Source organism: Podarcis melisellensis (genome assembly GCF_964234715.1).
Source record: "Podarcis melisellensis genome assembly, chromosome: 1".
Classification (NCBI taxonomy): domain Eukaryota; kingdom Metazoa; phylum Chordata; class Lepidosauria; order Squamata; family Lacertidae; genus Podarcis; species Podarcis melisellensis.
Window position 1 is genome coordinate 2,147,272 of NC_138528.1, and position 19,952 is coordinate 2,167,223.

Below are 19,952 nucleotides of genomic sequence, written 5' to 3' on the forward strand. Positions count from 1 at the left end.
TTTACATGAGTAGAATGTATCCTTTTATTTAAAACGCATCTCTGGGTTATTTGTGGGGCATAGGAATTCGTTCATATTTTATTTTATTTTTTTCAAAATACAGTGGTACCTCAGGTTACATACACTTCAGGTTACATATGTTCAGGTTACAAACACTGCTAACCCAGAAATAGTGCTTCAGGATAAGAACAGAAATCGGGCTCCGGCGGCGCAGCAAGAACGGACCTCCGGAACGAATTAAGTACTTAACCCGAGGTACCACTGTATAGTCCGGTCCCCCACAAGGTCTGAGGGACAGTGGACCAGCCCCATGCTGAAAAGGTTTGCTGGCCCGTGGATCAGACCAATGGTTTATCTTGTCCAACATCCTGTTCTCCCAGTGGCTGACCCCTGGTCCCCCAACACATTCTTGGGACACTCAACTTTCTACATCCCCCCATTCAGAGAACCATCCATTAATTCCTACCCTTTGCTTCCCAATTCCTCATTCACAAGAGGACGTCTGCTTTGTCTGCTGAGCTACTCGGAAGTCTTTGGTGAGGTACTTAGTCGAAAGCTTCTTCAAAGTGAGAGTACGCGATGTCCAGGGGATCATCTCTATCAATATGCTTGTTGAGACTCTCAAAGGACTCTGCTAGGTTTGCGAGACAGGACTTGCCCTCGCAGAAGCCATGCTGACTCTGCCTCAGCAGGGCTTGTTCTTCTATATGCTGCATAAACACTTGACTATTCGCTCCCAGGCAGTACAGTGGTACCTCCGGTTGCGGACGGGATCCGTTCCAGAGGTCCGGTTGGATCCCGAGGTTTCCGCAACCTGAAGACTGCTTCTGCACATGCGAATGTGGCAAAACCTGAAAAAATACTTCTGGGTTTGCTGTGTTTGCATCCCGAAGTTTACCAGAGGGTTACGTAATGCGAGGTACTACTGTACATTGTCCAAGAGTCTCCTTAATATTTAAATCTTAGAATAGCTTTGGAAGTGCCTATAGGCTGTAGGGTTAGAAGCAGAAGAAAGTGTATTTTAAAATAGTATTATTTGTAAGTGATAAATTTTTTACGGTTAAAGTAAGCGTGATAAAAAAAATGGTTAGAAATTATGGTATATGTAAACTGCTAAAGATGAGGTAAAATGAAAACCAGATAGAGGGGACTTGGGGAAGCCCACCTAACCATGTTTAGAAAAAATAAGGATAAGACAAGAATTTGTTTGTATTGTTTGTTTTTCTGTTTGTGTCGTTTATTTGTGTTATAAAATGAATAATTTTTTGCGGGGGGGGGGGGGGAGTTTGCTTTTCTCAGTGCAAAAATAAAGGAAGGAGCCAGTGAGATCCAAGAACCTAGATGCAAAGGGGCCCCAATTCTCAATCTAGACACAAAGCAGGAGTCTCATTAAGGCTGCTGCTGGCAGCTCCCTTCTTTCGGAGTGCTCTGTGCCTCGGCAACATTGATATTATTCATCCTGGAGTCTGCTGTCCTCCAAAATGTTTTGACATTCCCTGCAAAATCGCATCCCACCAAACATCAGCTCAAAATTCATAGCCCCTCTTTACTTGGAACAAGAAAGGGATTTTTTTTTGGGGGGGGGAGATTGCAGAGGAAAGCAGAGGCAGCCGTGTTTGGCTGGTGACCCACCAAAAGCCTCTGGCAGCCCACCTCTCCCAAGGAAAGTGTTTTGCATAAATTAATCCAGGCTGGATTCAGGCAAACAGCCCGAAGGATGGGGGGGGGGGGCAATGCACCAATCGGAATATCCTGCACGCAGGATGGAAGTCTCCGTGTGGTCTCAACCCCGCTTCCCTGTCACACCTCAGAGACTTTCTGTGCGCTAGAGCAGTGTTCCCCAACCTTGGGCCTCCAGCTGTTTTTGGACTACAATTCCCATCATCCTTGACCACTGGTCTTGCTAGCTAGGGATGATGGGAGTTGTAGTCCAAAAACAGCTGGAGGCCCAAGGTTGGGAAACACTGCGCTAGAGCATCAAATGTGGCTGGCCAAAGGTTGCAGTCCATATGGAATCTGAAGGATGGTAACAACAGGAGGGAAGAGGGTGCAATGAGGATAAAAATCAAAGCCTAAAGGTAAAGAGACCCCTGACTGTTAGGTCCAGTCGTGGATGACTCTGGGGTTGCAGCGCTCATCTCGCTCTATAGGCCGTTCGTCGGCAAGACAGCTTCTGGGTCATGTGGCCAGCAGGACTAAGCCACTTCTGGCGAACCAGAACAGCGCACGGAAAAGCGTATTTCCACATTCTAAAAAAATCCAGCCCTCCCTGGATTTGGAAGTCCGTTCGACAGCTTCCGATTGGCTGCAGGAAGCTCCTGTAAGCCAATCGGAAGCCACATCGGACGTTTGGGTTCCAAAGAACGTTCGCAAACCGGAACACTCACTTCCTGGTTTGCGGTGTTTGGGAGTCAAAACGTTTGACTCACAAGGCGTTCTGGAAGCAACGTACGACTGTAAATCTGTGTGGGAGCAACTGTGCACAGTATGGAAACATGGTGGGTGGAAATGGGTCGGTAGCACTAATCCCTGAGCTCCCCGCCCCCCCAAAAAGTGAGTGGGCTTGTGAGAGGTCTCCTACTGACCGACAACAGCAATGAGAACAGGGGATCGTGAAATACCTGTTTTGTTGGAAAGCCGGAAGGACACCATTTTGTCGGAGATGTTGCAGACATTCCTGACCGAAGCGATGCAGCTGTAGTTGGCATAATCCTGCGGCCGGAGGTTCTTGAGCTTCAGGATCTTGGTTTCACCCTGTTGGCAGCAGGAGAAACAATTGTGAGTGTGAAAGAGTCTAGATAAGGGCAACCCAAAGGCTCAAGGGGGTGAAATGACTCCCCTAGGATCTCGCAGAGTTTGGGACTCTGTGGCTTGCAGAAAAGGTGAGGAGTTTGGATTTGATATCCCACTTTATCACTACCCAAAGGAGTCTCAAAGCAGCTAACATTCTCCTTTCCCTTCCTCCCCCACAACAAACACTCTGTGAGGTGAGTGGGGCTGAGAGACTTCAGAGAAGTGTGACTGGCCCAAGGTCACCCAGCAGCTGCATGTGGAGAGGAAACGTGAACCCGGTTCCCCAGATTATGAATCTACCGCTCTTAACCACTACACCACACCGGCTCTCGGTGAGGTGAGGAAGAACCAACATGATAGGCGTGTATGAAATGATCCCTGGCTTGGAGGAAGTGGTTAGAGGAATGTTTTGATAAGAGTCTTCTGGATCAGGCCAATAGCCCATCTAGTCCAGCATCCTGCTCTCACAGTGGTCAACCAGATGTCCCCATGAGGAACTAGCAAACAGGATTTGAGCTCAAAAGCACTGTCCCCTCCTGTGGTTTACAGCAACTTGGATTCAGAACGTGATGGCCTGGGACTCGGGCTCAGACTCGGAACCAGAGGAGTCTCAGTCCGCACCAGATCCTTTGCCTCAGGCATCATCTGAACCACGTCTGGGGCCTGATCCTGAAGAGTCCTAGTCTGCACAGGTTCCCCTGCAACAAGTACCAGCTGGGCCGAGTCAGGGGCCTGAGCCTGCCCTGGCTCCAGATGCGGGGATGACCTCGTTGTCTTCAGCTGGGCCATCACTTACAGCTGCTCCATTACCAGTTGTGTCAGGGGAGGCTGAGGCAGCCTCTGGGTCTAGTAACCCACCGACGTCTCCTGAGCTGCAGAGACTGAGGTCTGAGAGGAGAGACCTGAGTACTCGCAGGAGGAGTGCTGGCCTTTGGGCGAAACAGGGAGGTGAGTCACCAGGGGATCAGGACCGGCCGCTACCCCGACAAAGATAAAAGGCTGTCAGACCCTGTCCCAGGCTGCGGGAGCAACATTGCTGTATGCCAGATCCTGCCTGAGATCCTGTACCTGTACTTGCCTGGTTTCCTGTCTCATGTCCTGCCTTGGCCCTGTTGGACTGACTCCTAGCAGAACCTTTGGATTCGGGACCGGACCTGAACTGTATTTCTTGGGTTACCCCCAGGGCCAGCACACAGAAGCATGTGATGGCAAGGCATAGCCATCCTGGCTTGTAACCATTGACAGTCTTCTCCTTCTCCATGAATTTGTCTAATCCTCTTTGGAAGTCATCCAAGTTGTTGGCCAACTTCTCTGTCCTGAACCTTCCAACTTTCAGTTTCATTGGATGCCTATGAGTTCCAGTTTTAAGGGGGGGTTGGGTGCGGTGGGGACAGATAAAAAGGGAGCACTTCTTCATGCAGAAAATGAAGGACTATGGGACTCCCTCTCACAGGAGGCAGAGATGACCATCAACCTCTTATGGCTTTCAAAGAAGATTAAACAAATTCGTGGAGGAGAGAGCTATGGGTGGCTCCTAGCCAGGATGACTATGACCGATTGGGGGCAGAAATGCTTCGGAGTCCTGGTTGCTGGAGGCCACAGATGCAGAGAGTGCTTTCATTGCCCTCAGGTCCTGCTCATTGGCTTCCCAAAAGATGGACCACTGGCCTGATCTAGCTGAGATTCTTCTTATGTTCTTTGTAGGACGAATATGTGTTGTGGAATAAAAAAAGGGAAAATCACCAACACCACCCATGATCTTTTTATTGATTCCCACCCCCCCCCTCTCCTTTGATAATTTTCAAATACAATTTATTTCCTCATTAACTGATGGAGAACAGTTTTGCAAGGAATCACCGGAGTTGTTCTTCGGTACGGCAGTGGTGTGAGCTGGCCAATGTTTGGCTTGGAACGTAACCACTAGATTTTGTGATTCTTGGAATACCATAGCAAAAATAGGAGAAAGAAACAAGTTGAAGGTCTCTTAGGAATTGCTGAGATGAAATATGCCCAGAAATGCATATATATATTTTTTTTGGGGGGGGGGAACCTGTTCCAAAATACATATGAAGTTGTAAAGTTTCATGCAGATTTTCAGGGACTGATTCAGTAACAAGATGGAGCAGAGTTATGAGACTGAAAACAGACCCCTTTCCCCAGCTCTACCAATAAAGTATTTTGCATATTAACTTTATGAAGATATTGAGCAGAGGGGGCAAAACACACCCCACCCTCCAAAACAGGTTCTACCTCCCAATCGGAGAGGGATCCATGCCATGAAAATTTCAAACATTTGTCAAAAGAATTTTTCTCAGCCAATTTGTGTAATTAGACTTATTATGCCTAATGACTTAATTAGCGTAAACACAGCAAATGTAATCTCATAATTGGGCTCTGCAATTACAATATGTAATGATGATGAAAATTGCTTTTTTTGGGGGGGGGGTGAGGTCCCCTTCCTGCCTGCAAAGATGATGTCTGGCCACCCCTCCGCGTAAGGAGAAGTAACATTCAGTTCAAACCCAATTCATTCGTTTAAGGCAGAAGCCTCTTCTAAGTGCACCTATGATTCAAATTGCATATAGCGCATGATACCAATGTTTTGCAACTGGTGGTGGAGTACGGCTTTGGAAACAATTTCACCTAGATTGAAAACCCTGAACTTATTCTTCAAAAATTTAATCATTACAGACAACCAGTGATATGAGGAATAAAGATCCACATGGAGTTAGTTGGAAGTCGATTTTTTGGAAGGTGGTGGACTCTCCTTCCCTGGAGGTTTTTAGGCAGATATTGAATGGTCATCCGTCAGGCCATCAGTCTTTAGCTGTGATTCTTCGTATTGTAGATGATCCTTGGGGTCCCTTCTAACTCTACATTCTCTGATTCTATGAAGTCGAGCCTGGGAAATGCTGTCTCTGGGTACCTTCCAACTTTACAGTGCTATGATTCTAGGACAAGTAGGGAAAGGACAAGGGAAGTAATGGTACTCCTCTATTCCATGATGTGCTCTTTGGGGAGCTGGCTTCAGGTAGCAGGTCCGTTGGCAGAAGTTCGGCAGTTCGAATCCCTGCGACAGGGTGAACTCCTGTTGCTCTGTCCCAGCTCCTGCCCACCTATCAGTTCGATGAGTGCTGCAACCCCAGAGTCATTCGCAACTGGACTTAACTGCCAGGGTTCCCTTTCCCTTTCCCTTTAATGCTAATAATAGTTATAATAAATAATAACAACAATAATACATAAGTAAAAGGTAAAGGTAAAGGACCCCTGGATGGTTAAGTCCAGTCAAAGGCGACTATGGGGTTGCAGCGCTCATCTGGCTTTCAGGCCGAGGGAACTGGTGTTTGTCCACAGGCAGTTTTCCAGGTCGTGTGGCCAGCAGGACTGAACCGCTTCTGGTGCAACGGGACACCATGACAGAAACCAGAGCACACGGAAATGCTGCTTACCTTCCCACCACAGTGGTACCTATTTATCTACTTGCACTGGTGTGCTTTCGGACTGCTAGGTTGGCAGGAGCTGGGTCAGAGCAACGGGAGCTCGCCCCGTCGCAGAAATTTGAACCGCCAACTTTCCGATCGGCAAGCCCAAGAGGCTCAGTGGTTTAAACCACAGCGCCACCTGCGTTAATTAATACATAAGTATATTAATGCTTAATACATAATACATTAAAACATAAGTATCAGCACTGCTGATAGGGCTGACAGCATTCCAGTTCATTCCAGCAGGATCTGGGACCTTTGCAAAGGGTGAACCTATAGGTCTACTCTCTCTAGTCCAGTATTCCCTACACTGGCTTGCAGCAGCCCTGGAAAGTCAGCATCCAAGCAGCTTTTTCCACAATCCTCTTTAAAAAGAACAACAATAACTGGAGCCTTGCATGTTGTACATGGAAATCATGCATTAAGCTTCAGACCACCCCCGCCCCCGACATCAAGGCAGATTTGTGGGGAGCATTGGCGATTCTTAAACTTTTAATTACATTTTGTCCTTTTTATAAACATCTTTCCAATCTCACCCTCACCCAGGGAGAGATACACTAATTCAAGCTGACCTCTGATAAATATAGAAAAGGTTAGCGATAAGCCTTCAGTTATCAAGGAGGCAACTTGATTTGTTCATTAAATTCAAAGCAGAGAACGAATCCCAGGCAGGAGCCTAAAAAGCTCAGCGCTATTCCAAAATGGAATCTAATTTAATGTGACATATCATATAACCCGGTAAGAACTTATCTAATAAAGGAGATAATAATAAACATTTCCGTATCGCGGCATTATTAGGTGAGGAATCCCAGCTCGCAAGGAGCCCTTCACTTTTAATTAAATGCTCAAAAGAGCAGCCAGTCAGCCTGTTTGTGTCCGTCCCTCCAATAATAATTAATAAATTAATAAATTGCGAATCACCCACGCGGCATGGAGATGAAATCCAGCGGCTGAGATCGCTTTTGACAGGGCAATCTCCCCACTGGATTACGGGGCCTTGTCAATTTCTTGGGGGGTGGGGGGAGAACGCTTCTTATCAACGCACCTTGGCATTTGGGCAGCTAATGCTTTGACGTTATGGATTACTGCCTTGCATTTATGTCCCAACCTTTTCCTCCAAGGAGGCGGACACAGTTCTTCCAGTCTCATTTAATGACACAACAGCCCTGCGAGGTGGGTTAGGCTGAGAAAGGCAGTGAGCGATCCCTAAGGGAAGTTTCTTAATGTTTAATGCTGTGTTGAGCTTTTAATATTTGGCTGGAAGCTGCCCAGAGTGTCTGGGGAAACCCAGCCAAATGGGTGGGATATAAATAATAATATATTATTATTATTAATAATAATAATAATAATAATAATTAGGTCCCACCCAGTGAAAGCTCCATAACTGAGTGGGGATTTGAACCTTCGTCCCTCCCAGTTCCTAGTTTGACACTCTAACCACTGTAACACACCGTAATTGCAAGAAGGAAACAACTCTTTCCCCACATAAATTAAGGCACTGAAAGGAAGGAGTGGACTTCTGTGCGAAAATACCTTGCGCTCAATTCGCTCCTCATACAGAAAACTTCCACTCAGATTTTGATTTCTATCCCCCCCCCCCATTTCTTAAATATGCACCCTGCCCCTTCTCAGGGCGGTTCACAGCTTAAAAATGCAAAATGAAAACACACAAAATCCATGCTAAAACAAAGAACAAGAAGAATAAACCCTTAACCCCGCCTCCCACAAGTATTTCAAATTAACGTATTTTAAATAAACATATTGAAAAGGACATAGAATGTTGAAGAGGAAGGTTTTTGAATGGTGCCTAAAGATGTCTAATGAAGGAGCCAGTCTGAGGGACATATCATGAAGGAGGCAGACGAAGAAGGTCCTCAGAGCAGGGGCGAGCGCAGGCGTCATGACACCCCGGGTGGCAAACTGCTATGTACAGCGCATGTGCAGCATTGCTATGTACAGCGTATGCGCTGTGCATAGCAGTTTGCTGGTGCCGGCACTCCAGTGGCGTACGGACAATGCCGGGCTGTAGCGGTGGTGGGGGGATCCCACTGCTGTCCGTGCGCCACCAGCAAACCACTATGTATAGTGCATGTGCGTCATTGATACATACAGCACATGTGTGCGATGCTGTACATAACGGTTTGCCGCCAGTATCAGGATTCTCTGTTTGCAGCTGTAGCGGCGACGGATGGACACCACCGCCATCCGTACACTGCTGGCAAACCACTATGTACAGCGCATGTGTGTCGTCGTTACGTACAGCGCATGTGTGTGACTCTGTACATAGCGGTTTGCCGCCAGTATCAGGATCCTCCATTCATGGCTGTAGCGGTGATGGAGGATCCTCCACATGTGACTGTGGCGGCACGATGGCTGCTCACGCCGCCGCGAGCCCCCACACGGTGCCTCCTTGTCACTACCCTCCCCCAGACATGGCACCTGCACCACCCCTGCACACCCCCCCCCCGTTGTGATGCCACTGCCTCAGAGCATGATCTCAAGGTCTGGGTAGGTTCATATGGGGAGAGGCTGTTCTTGAGGTATTGCGCTCCTCAATGGCACATTTTCCCACCAACAGAAAAATCTGTCTGTCTTTTGCACCATGCTTTGGTTGGTAGATCATGGGGTTCTACTACTAAAATAAAAAATAAAAATAAATATAAATATCTGACTAGCCTTGAGGTCTCTCCATTCTGGGTGTAAAGTACAGTCATACCTCGGGTTACAGGCGCTTCAGGTTACGTTTTTTCAGGTTATGGATGTGCCGAAACCTGGAAGTACCGGAATGAGTTACTTCTGGGTTTCAGCGGTCGCACATGCGCGGAAGGGCTAGATCAAGCTTTGCAGATGTGCAGAAGTGCCAAATTGCAACCTGTGTGTGTGCGGACGCACCACTGCGAGTTGCGAATGTGCCTCCCACACGGATCACATTCACAACCTGAGCGTCCACTGTATGTCGTGTGCTTGTTCTGTTGAAAATTATTGGTGCTACTGTTGCTCTTAGTTTTATTTTGCACAGTTACAGTGGTACCTTGGGTTACGAACTTAATTTGTTCTGGAGGTCTGTTCTTAACCCAAAACCATTCTTAACCTGAAGTGCGCTTTTGCTAATGAGGCCTCCCGCTGCTGCCATGCTCCCGCCGCGTGATTTCTGTTCTTATCCTGGGGCAAAGTTCTCAACCCAAGGTACTACTTCCAGGTTAGCAGAGTTTGTAACCCGAAGTATTTGTAACATGAAACGTTTGTAACCTGAGGTACCACTGTATTTTAAAGTGCATTTTAAAATGCCGGTGTGGTCTAGTGGTTAGAGTTTTGGACCAGGACCTGGAAGTGCAGGGTTCGAATCTCTGCTTGGCCATGAAGCTCACTAGGTGTGGCCTCTCAAGGATTAAATAAGGAAAAGGAAAGATATAAATAGAATAAACAAAAAATTGTCCACAGCAGAAGACTGTCCACAATTCAGTTCCAGCAAGGAGCCTCTCCTGAGCCGGGGCCCTATCCTGCAGAGCATTGCGGGTGATCCCATCCCGGGAAGAAGGCTGCAACTTCCTAAAATGTTCCTAAGGAAGGGAGTCCAATCCCACGGTGTTGAACCTGGCCCAACCCCTCCTCCTTCTTGAGGTCCCATCGCTGCCTCATCCTCAGCGAGGCTTTGCCAGCGATTCTGAGCAATATAAAGCTGTCAGGTGCAATAAAGGATGAAAGTGATGGGCCTTTCCGAGCCATTAGTTGAGAATTATCTATGAAAGTTGAAAGTTGTTCTGCGCCGGGTTGCTGATTGTACACTCAGCATCTCATTTGTTGCCTCTCGTCGGTTCTCGCGCCTCGATCCCAGGAGCTCCGGCTCCGCCAAGTGGGGAAGGGTCTGGAGCTGAACGCAATGCTCACGTTGGGAAGGCAGCTCATGCGCCGGAGGATCTGGCCCAAGAGAGACTCATGGCATCGTAGAATTGTAAGGGGCTCCCAAGGGCCATCTACTCCAATCAGCTCCAATGCAGGAATCACAGCTGCAGACGTTGCATCTGCAGCTGATAGAAAGATAGAATCAAAGAAGCATAGAACTGTAGAGTTGGAAGGGGGCCCCAAGGTGTCAGGAGCTCGTCCTACACTCGAGTAGGACCCTGCTAGAGACACATGCCTGAATGGCATGCTCCCTCCCTCCTGGTCGATCATTTGGGAGCTTCATAAGCTTTCTTCTGCCCGAACATCTCAGCGACCGATGCCAACAGACACCGGCACACATAGGGATCCGCAGAGTCTTCGCCGCTTGTGTGACAGACCTCAGCAACTCAGCATTTTGGCTAATCTACTTTATTGACATCTAAACACACATGGAGCACTGCAACATGGCTCCCTCTCTCTCTAGCATCAGATAGCAAAGAGAAAAAGAGCAAAGGACAATAGTCCCACTTCACGGAACACAGGAACACAAACATCCTCTCTCCATCACTTCCCACTCTGTGGAGTCAAAACATACACTCTCATGTGATAGACAAAAATCCCATGACTGCAATCATGGAGCAGAAATTCTAACACAAGGGCCATCAAATCCAACCCCATGCACTGCAGGAATCACAGCTCAAGAATCCCTGGCAGATAGTCATCCAAACTCCGTTTAAAAACTTCCAACGAAATAAAGTCTGCTGAGAAGAAGTAGGGTGTCTATGTAAATAAAAGACTCTTCTGGTAATGAGCCAAGAACAAAACTAATTTATCTCTCAGGTAAGTCTGGGCACTGCTCCTAGGGAGACGGTTTGAAAATGCAGTAAGAACATGTCCTGTTCACATAAAGAGCAGAATAATAAAATCAGAGGGTTGGGACACCAAGGGTGATCTAGCACAACCTCCAGACAAATAATCCCTGACAGATGGCCATCTAATAATAATAATATAATAAATTTTATTCATACCCCGCCCTCCCCAGCCAAGGCCAGGCTCAGGGCAGCAAACACCAAGTATAAAAACAGGTGATTAAAATACAACTTAAAAACAAGATTAAAATACAACATTATGATGCAGCCTCATTTCAGTAGAAACTCATATCAAAAACTTTTTGGGGATGAAAACGTCCAATCTTCACCAAGGCCAACTATCCAGACTGGTCCGACTTGGGCCAGAAAAAAGCCAGGGAAGTCCCCAAGTAGGAGTTGCATCACAGAAGGAGAAAGGAAAAAAGAAAAGAGGGGAAGGGGATCAAGTGGATTCCAAGCCAAAGGCCAGGCGGAACAACTCTGTCTTACAGGCCCTGCGGAAAGAAATCAGATCCTGCAGGGCCCTGGTCTCATGAGACAGAGCGTTCCACCAGGCCGGGGCCAGTGTTGAAAAGGCTCTGCTTGAGGCTAAGCTGACTACCTTAGGGCCCGGGACCTCTAGGGTGTTGCTATTTGTGGACCTTAAGGTCCTCCGCCGGGCATATCAGGAGAGGCAGTCCCTTAGGTACGAGGGACCTCTGCTTCAAAAACCTGTCCTCTGCTTCAAAACCCCTAAGGAAGGAGAGTCCCAGGGGAGTCCGTTCCACTGTCAAACAGCTCTTCCTTGTGTTGAGTTGGAACTTCCTTTCTTGTCATTCAAATCCGTTGTTTAGGGTCCTCCCCTCTGGAGCAGCAGAAAACAAGCTTGCTCCATCTTCCATGTGACAGCCTTTCAGATAGTTGAAGACGGCTCTTACGTTAAGGTTACCAGACATTCCCGTTTCCTGGGGACAGTCCCCAGATTTACAGTTTTCTCAGCATCCACATGTACATAGAGAACAATAAGTGTCCCCGGATTCATTGAAAAAATCTGGTAGCCTTATCTTATGTGTCCTCTCCTCTACATATGCAACTCCCTCATGCCTTCCTCCTCAGGGCTGCTTTCCAGACTCCTGATCATATGGACCTTCGGTGGTGGTTTCCTGAGCTCTGTTTTGGATCATGGAGACAAACTGATTCTCCACATTGAACCTTGCATCTTGAGACCAGGCTGCACCTCGAACCCCAGTCTTTTGCATACGTTTTTGGGTGAAAGGCTTTTACAACCTTGGACCGAGACCCTTGTCCCTGAGGGCACCCCACGGAGCCTGACAGGATGTTACAGAGGGAAAGAGAACAGGTGACACCCCACCTTACGGGGTCCTCAATGCGAGATCACATTCACCCAGTGCTATACCAGCTGCACTGGCTCCCGCTGGGGTACAGGATCAGGTTTAAGGTGCTGGTTTTAACCTTTAAAGCCCTATACAGCCTAGGACCCTTGTACCTATGGGACCGGCTAACCCTGGTATGTCCCACAGAGGACCTTAGGGTACTCAAATAAAAACATATTGGAGGTCCCAGGCCATGGGGAGGTTAGGCTGGCCTCAACCAGAGCCAGGGCCTTTTCAGAACTGGCCCCAATCTGGTGGAACGCTCTGTCACAAGAGACTAGGGCCCTGCAGGACTTGACATCTTTCTGCAGGGCCTGCAAGACGGAGCTGTTCTGCCAGGCCTTTGGTCGGGGTTCAGTCTAACTCCCTCTCCCCTTTCATAAGAACTTGCATGAAAGTGGCCTCCCAATTTTTTTCACAGGCCCATATAAGTTCAGCACAAACAGTTGGGCCTGGTGAGCATTTAAGGTCCCCAACCCTAATCTGCGGGTTGCCATCCGATTGGATTTTATTCTGATCCTGATCTGATTTGAGGATGTATTTTAATTGATTGTCTGATTTTATGTTAATGTATTATATATTTGATGTTAGCCACTCTGAGCCCAGCTTTGGCTGGGGAGGGATATAAATAAATTATTATTATTATTATTATTATTATTATTATTATTATTAGTAACCCACTTTTGTCAGAATTGCGCAGCCCCCAAGCACTTTCACCATATAGGATGCACCACTCTGACCCCCAAAGCTTGTCCCCCCTGGCCCTAGAGGACAAACCCGGGAGCAGGGCATCCCTGGCAGATCTTACCTGGCCAGGTATTCTCTAGGAAGGGAGCAGCAAGGTTTACCTTGCCTGGGCCGGTTCACTGTAGCGGAGATCCCTCCATGGGCCAAAACGCGCACGGCTGTGATTTCTGGCGTCTGTGTCTGAGCATGCACAGACGCGATTTCCGGCACCACAGAAGTGTGTCCCCGCACCGCGCTGCGCTGATTTAGCGCAGCACACGGTGACTTGCCGAGTGGGTGGCTTGGTTTGGAGGCGGTTCATGGGCCGGTTAAACAACCCCCGAGGGCTGCTTGTGGCCCATGGGCCTTAGGTTGCCGACCCCTGCTCTAAGATGAGCCTTTACAAGATTTAAACCTGGCATTCAGTCAGTGGCATAGCGTGGGTTGTCAGCACCTGGGGCAAGGCAAGTAATTTGCGCCCCCTAACCCATGGATTTGCGCCCCCTAACCCGTGGATTTGTGCCCCCTAACCCCTAGATGTTGCGCCCGGTGTGGCCAGCCCCCCTGCACCCCCCACGCTACACCACTGCATTCAGTGGAACCCAGGAACATACCGGCCACTAGTGCAGCTCTTTTGTCACCGGTCTGCCTTGCTTTCACCTCAACCCACGTGCCCATGTGAAAGGCGTTTCTGCCAAAATGGAAATGACATTGATAAGAGTAGTAAGTAAGAAAAAATATGACTGTACCTTGATTCCTACCTGGGTAAAGAAGGGCTCGTAAATTTCAACCCCCTTGTCGGATCCTTGGAGCAGCACCTCCTGCCCTCGCCGCCAGCTGTACCGGACAGGTGGGTTGGAGTTGGCCACGCACCTGAGGAACACTGTTCTCTCATAGTAAAACTGTTCCTTGGCTTCCCCTATGCTCTGGTGGACGGTCACAATTGGGTCGTCCAGATCTGGAAAGGGAAGGAGAAGGAAGCAGGAGGTTAGCAGATGCAAAGAGCTCCCTTGTTTCAACAACAACAACAATTTATTAATTATACCCCACCCATCTGACTGGGTTTCCCCAGCCACTCTGGGCGGCTTCCAACAAGAGATTAAAAATGCATTAAGACATCAGTCATTACAAACTTCCTTAAACCGGGCTGCCTTCAGATATCTTCTAAAAGTCAGAGAGTTGTCCATTTCCTTGACATCTGATTGGAGGGTGTTCCACAGGAAGGGTGCCACCACCGAGAAGGCCCTCTGCCTGGTTCCCTGTAACTTGGCTTCTCGCAGTGAGGGAACCGCCAGAAGGCCCTCAGAGCTGGCCCTCAGTGTCTGGGCTGAACGATGCGGGTGGAGACGCTCCTTCAGATATACTGGGCCGAGGCCCTTTAGGGCTTTAAAGGTCAGCACCAACACTTTAAATTGTGCCCAGAAACATCCTGTGAGCCAATGTAGGTCTTTCAGGACTGGTGTTATGTGGTCTCTGCGGCCGCTCCCAGTCTCCAGTCTGGCTGCCGCATTCTGGATTAGTTGTAGTTTCCGGGTCACCTTCAAAGGTAGCCCCACGTAGAGTGCATTGCAGTAGTCCAAGCGAGAGATAACCAGAGCATGCACCACTCTTGCGAGACAGTCCACAGGCAGGTAGGGTCTCATCCTGTGCACCAGATGGCGCTGGTAAACAGCTGCCCTGGACACAGAATTGACCTGTGCCTCCATGGACAGGTGTGAGTCCGAAATGATGGTGAGTCCAAAATGACTTCTAAACAGGGTTATTGCATGTGTCCTCTATAGATGATTCAGGTTGCATCTTAAGGTGAATCTACCACATTAAGCCTTTCCAAACAATGGGGGAAACACAACAACACCATGTTTCAAATTTTGCACTTTGGCAATGCAGTTCTTGGACCAAGCAATGCTACCGAAATGCATTTATCAGAGGAAATAAAAATGAATATGATTGTGAAAGTAACATATGAAAATGCGTTATATGAGGGATAATTGCTTGCAAAAAGATATGTACAAAACTGCATACAAAACCATGTGCATATTAAGAGAAATTTGCCCCTCAAATGCTGATAAATTTCTGTGTTGATTCCTGCAGACGTCTGGAGAACTGAATTTAAAATTGGGCGGGGGGAATGAGAAACCGAGAAATCTGAACCTGGTAGAACCTCATTTTTCATTTATTTATAAATTTTGTTTACCACGCTTCATCTGAAGTTCTGAGGACAGTTAACAACAGGAAAATGCAAAAGGAGAAGTGTTGTTGTTGTTTAGTCATTTAGTCGTGTCCGCCTCTTCGTGACCCCCTGGACCAGAGCATGCCAGGCCCTCCTGTCTTCCACTGCCTCCCGCAGTTTGGTCAAACTCATGCTGGTAGCTTCGAGAACACTGTCCCACCATCTCGTCCTCTGCCGTCCCCTTCTCCTTGTGCCCTCCATCTTTCCCAACATCAGGGTCTTTTCCAGGGAGTCTTCTCTTCTCATGAGGTGGCCAAAGTCTTGGAGCCTCAGCTTCAGGATCTGTCCTTCCAGGGAGCACTCCTGATTTCCTTCAGAATGGATCGGTTTGATCTTGCAGTCCATGGGACTCTCCAGAGTCTCCTCCAGCACCAGAATTCAAAAGCATCAATTCTTCGGTGATCAGCCTTCTTGATGGTCCAGCTCTCACTTCCATACATCACTACTGGGAAAACCAGAGCTTTTACTATACGGACCTTTGTTGGCAAGGAGAATACAAAATTCACAACAAATTGTAGTTTGAAGAAACTCCTGAGAATTCCATTGGAGAATCGCTTGCAGGATTTCAGCTCCGGGGCTTCCTTGGGCAAGGAAATGTCTGCTCAGCAAACGCAAAGCTGTGTGTCTCTGCCCAGTCACCAAGGTGCAAGACTTACTCCTAAGTAATCATATATAGGATCGAGCTGCAAACCTGAGCAGAGTGATGCCCAGGGCGATGAGCTTCATAACCTTTTCCTGCCTCATGGCCTTCGGATTCTGTACCTTTTGCTGGGAGTGTAATCTAAAGCCTGCTTCCAGCAAATGTCCCTACAGAGGGTTGTAACTCTCTCCCGGCTGCAGCAATTAAGATCCAATTCAGGGACCAAAAATATAGTTCAGCTGCCTCATTAATTTCCAGGCTACCTTTCGGAGTCGAGTTTCCTTTGGCCTCTCTGTAGACAGGCCAGCCTTCTTATTGCAATGCCACTTTCAATATCCATCCAAGGTAGATACTCAAATCGTATCGCCGTCGAAAGAGGACTTGGCGAAATATTATTAATCCCCCCCCCTTTGTGTTTAATTCAGCATAGGAGACAGGATTGGACCCAGGGCTAGATTTGGGTTTGATGAGGCCCTAAGGTCCTGAAGGTAACGGGGCCCTTGATATGTCCAGCTGTCCCTTGCCAACAACAAATTGTCGCTGTTTTCTGTGTGGAATATATGCTATATGGTCACTGATGGACCTCATAGGTGTCTAAAGCCATTTACACATAACAAAATATGTATTTTATCAAAGTTATTGTTGAATTACATCCAGTTTTCTCCCCTTTAAACTTTTTTGGGGACTTCACAAGAGAGTGGGACCCTAAGATTTTCTTGTTTAAAGGTAAAGGTACCCCATAACCGTTAGGTCCAGTCACGGACGACTCTGGGGTTGCGGCGCTCATCTCGCTCTATAGGCCGAAGGAGCCGGCGTTTGTCTGCAGACAGTTTTTCCGGGTCATGTGGCCAGCATGACTAAGCCGCTTCTGGCGAAACCAGAGCAATGCACAGAAACGCCATTTACCTTCCCGCCGGAGTGGTACCTATTTATCTACTTGCACTTTGACGTGCTTTCAAACTGCTAGGTGGGCAGGGGCATATAGCTTATACGTAAATCCTGCACTGGTCGGACCACTGTTGGGAATAGGGGATCTTATTTAAAAAATGGTTGCCTCTTGTGTGTACTTGACACACTAAGGACATGAGGACATGAAAAGAGCCTGCTGGATCAGGCCACTAACCTCTCTAGTCCAGCATCTTGTTCTCACAGCAACCAGCCACATTCCCATGGGAAATCCACAAGCAGAATTCAAGCGCAAGAGCAACGCTCCCCTCCTGCTGTTTCCATCAGCTGTCATTCAGAAGCATGGCAATGGATGCACAGCCCAGCCATTGTGGCTGGTAGCCAGCGCAGTCTTTAGCATATGCGCTGCCGGGGTGCAAAGATCTACCCAGCGCCCCCAAATTTTGCTTAGCCCCCCCAATTAACTGAGAATGACAAGTGCTGTTGTTGACTCATCTGGCAAGCGCCGCTGAATGACAAGCGCCACCACTGGCGCGGCACGTCTTTGATAAACGAGCGCACAAAGTCGAAAGTCCTTTAGTGAAACAGCAGGTATACATTTCGGTAATACCCAGGTATATATGTATTGTGTTTTTTCTAGCTTGATCTAAATTTTTTATTATTTCATAACAGATAGATAGTTAAGAGCTTAGGCGGCTTCAGCGCCTGGCGTTTGGCGCCCCCCAAAATTTGGCGCCCGGGTGCCCCCTGGGTAAAGACGGCCCTGCTGGTAGCCACTGGTAGTCATCTCCTCCGTGAATTTATCCTCTTATAAAGCCATCTAAATTGGTGGCCATCACTTCCTCCTGTGGCAGGGAGTTCCACAGCTTAACTCCGAAGAAGATCTTTATTTTAGCTCTCCTGAACCTTCCAACATTCGGCTTCCTTGGATGCCCATGAGTTCGAGTGGGGAGGAAAACTTTTCTCTACACGCTTTCATAGAATCACAAAATGGGACCCCGAGATTCATCTAGTCCAGCCCCCTTGCAAGGCAGGAATCTCAGCATCTGGGACAGATGGCCATCCATCCTCTGCTTAAAAACCTGCAAGGAAGGTTTGTAAACTTCATTTTAGTTTAAAACTGGGGCAATTCTCCCTCGTTTCAAAGTGGGGAAACCTTCTTCCACAGTAACTAGTTCTGAACTTGGAGCCTCCTTGCAGTGAGTGATCATTAGCAGAGGCTGAAGGACAAGAAGTGATTGGCAGGTGTTTGGGGTTGTGTTTTTTTCCCTTTTAATGAGCCTTTGCCTCGCCTCATATAACCAATGGCAGGCCAGCCCCGGGGGACTTTAAATCAGGAAGGCCTGCTACAATGGGTATCTTTGCAATGTTCATTTAATTAAAGTGTGGTTAATTTTTTAACAGAGCTACATCCATTATTAGTCACGCATGTTAGCAGTAAGACTTTTCTTTCTGGAAACACATCCCTGAGACCTATTTTTTCCCCTCCCACAAAGGCTGGTGGCACTGCAATTAGCTCAATAAAACATATTAATTAGTTCTTTTCCAAATGGAGACAAAATGCAAATGAGCTCTCCAGCCCATTAATTTGTAACTAAAAAAAAAAAATCTACTGTGAGCTTGTTCTGGTGCAGTTTGCTTCCGCTGGACTTCAAGCAAGCTGAATCTCTGGTCCGATATAGGCTCCCTGTGTAGCTTTGAGCAATTGGTGATCTGAAATATTAACCCCCCATTTCTAAATCAGAGATGATAAAAAAAGATAATAATGGATTCTCATTTAAAAAAAACCCAGTAAATAGCTTATAATTCTCATTTGTTTACAGGTGATGTGTTCATTTTTTAAATAAAAATAAATAAATCAGTTATACTTTCCTCATGTTAGCTCAGCATTGTGCAGAGCTATGTCATAGAATTGCCGAGTTCAAAGGGACCCAGAGGGTCATCCAGACCAACCCTTTGCCATCAGTTTGGGTGTTCAGAGAGAGCGTGTTCTCCCTGAAAAGAGAGCACGTGTTGCGGACAGGTCCACTGAGTCACCCCTCTGTTGCCAGGCAGGGTGGTTAAACTGACCCCTGGCAATTGATTGGTGGGGCTGGATTGCTGGGGAAAATTGTTTGTTGCAATTTGGTGGGAAGGATCGGAGCTTTTCAATTCAGGACATGCAGCTTGTGTGAACCGGATCACCCGCCCACCCGCCCTGAGGCTTCAAGGGTTTTGCGCTGACCTTGCTATGCCTGTCATGGGGTCGTCTGCTATGGGGCAGGAGCCTGGTAGGAATTTTGTCCATCTGGCCGATTGGCTGGGCCATTTGGTTTTTGCCTACTGCGTAGCAAATCATCACAATCTGTAAGGCTGTGGTTAGGCATTGGTTATCAATTAGTTGGAGGAGGGGTAAGGATCGGCTGGGCCTGCCTCTCCAATGCTGCTGCGGAAGGGAATTCCGTTAAATTAAATTAAATTAATTAATTAATTAATTAAATTAATTTTATAATGAATGATTTTAGAGTGTTGTTTGTGCTGTACTTTTGTACTGTTTTATTGTTGTTAGCCGCCCTGAGCCCGGCTTCGGCTGGGGAGGGCGGGATATAAATAAAATATATTATTATTCTTATCATCATCATCATTATTATTATTATTATTATTATTATTATTATTATTATTATTAAAGGAATCCAAGGGCTTGCCATGATTTCGTCCAAATCCCTGAAATGGGACCAGGGCCGGCAAGCCCCGGGAAGCATGCGGGTGAGTGCTGAGGGCCTGTGACTCAGCTCCTTCGCTCCCCAATATTGTTTTCCCTTAACTGGCTTCCGAGGGAGTTCGGGGTCAGTTCTGTTCCTAGGCGGGGGGACAGATAGTCTTAACCAATGCCTAAATAACCACCCACTGATATGTATTTTAATAAAGTTGTGGCCAAAATTATGCCAAAAACCTTAAACAAGGTTGTGAGTTATTTGAGGGGTGGCTTGGGGACCTCGACACGCAATCGGGAAATGCTTGAAATGTGCAAAGTCCTACTTCAGATCTCCTGGGGCAGGTGCTCATTGCAGG

General features: G+C 47.5%; 1 protein-coding gene across 2 annotated transcripts in view; it reads right to left on the reverse strand.

The window, feature by feature from the left end:
• MDGA2 (MAM domain containing glycosylphosphatidylinositol anchor 2) overlaps positions 1-19,952 on the reverse strand; it is a 392,859-nt gene that overhangs the window by 166,914 nt on the left and 205,993 nt on the right. The window contains exons 4-5 of one of the 2 annotated variants that reach the window (XM_081910051.1): positions 13,887-14,083; positions 2,622-2,754 (exon numbers count right to left, since the gene is read on the reverse strand). In XM_081910051.1, coding sequence (XP_081766177.1) covers positions 2,622-2,754; positions 13,887-14,083 — 330 coding nt within the window. Of the gene's footprint in view, positions 1-2,621; positions 2,755-13,874; positions 14,084-19,952 lie in introns of both variants that reach the window. The other variant, XM_081910050.1, reaches the window with a different exon arrangement.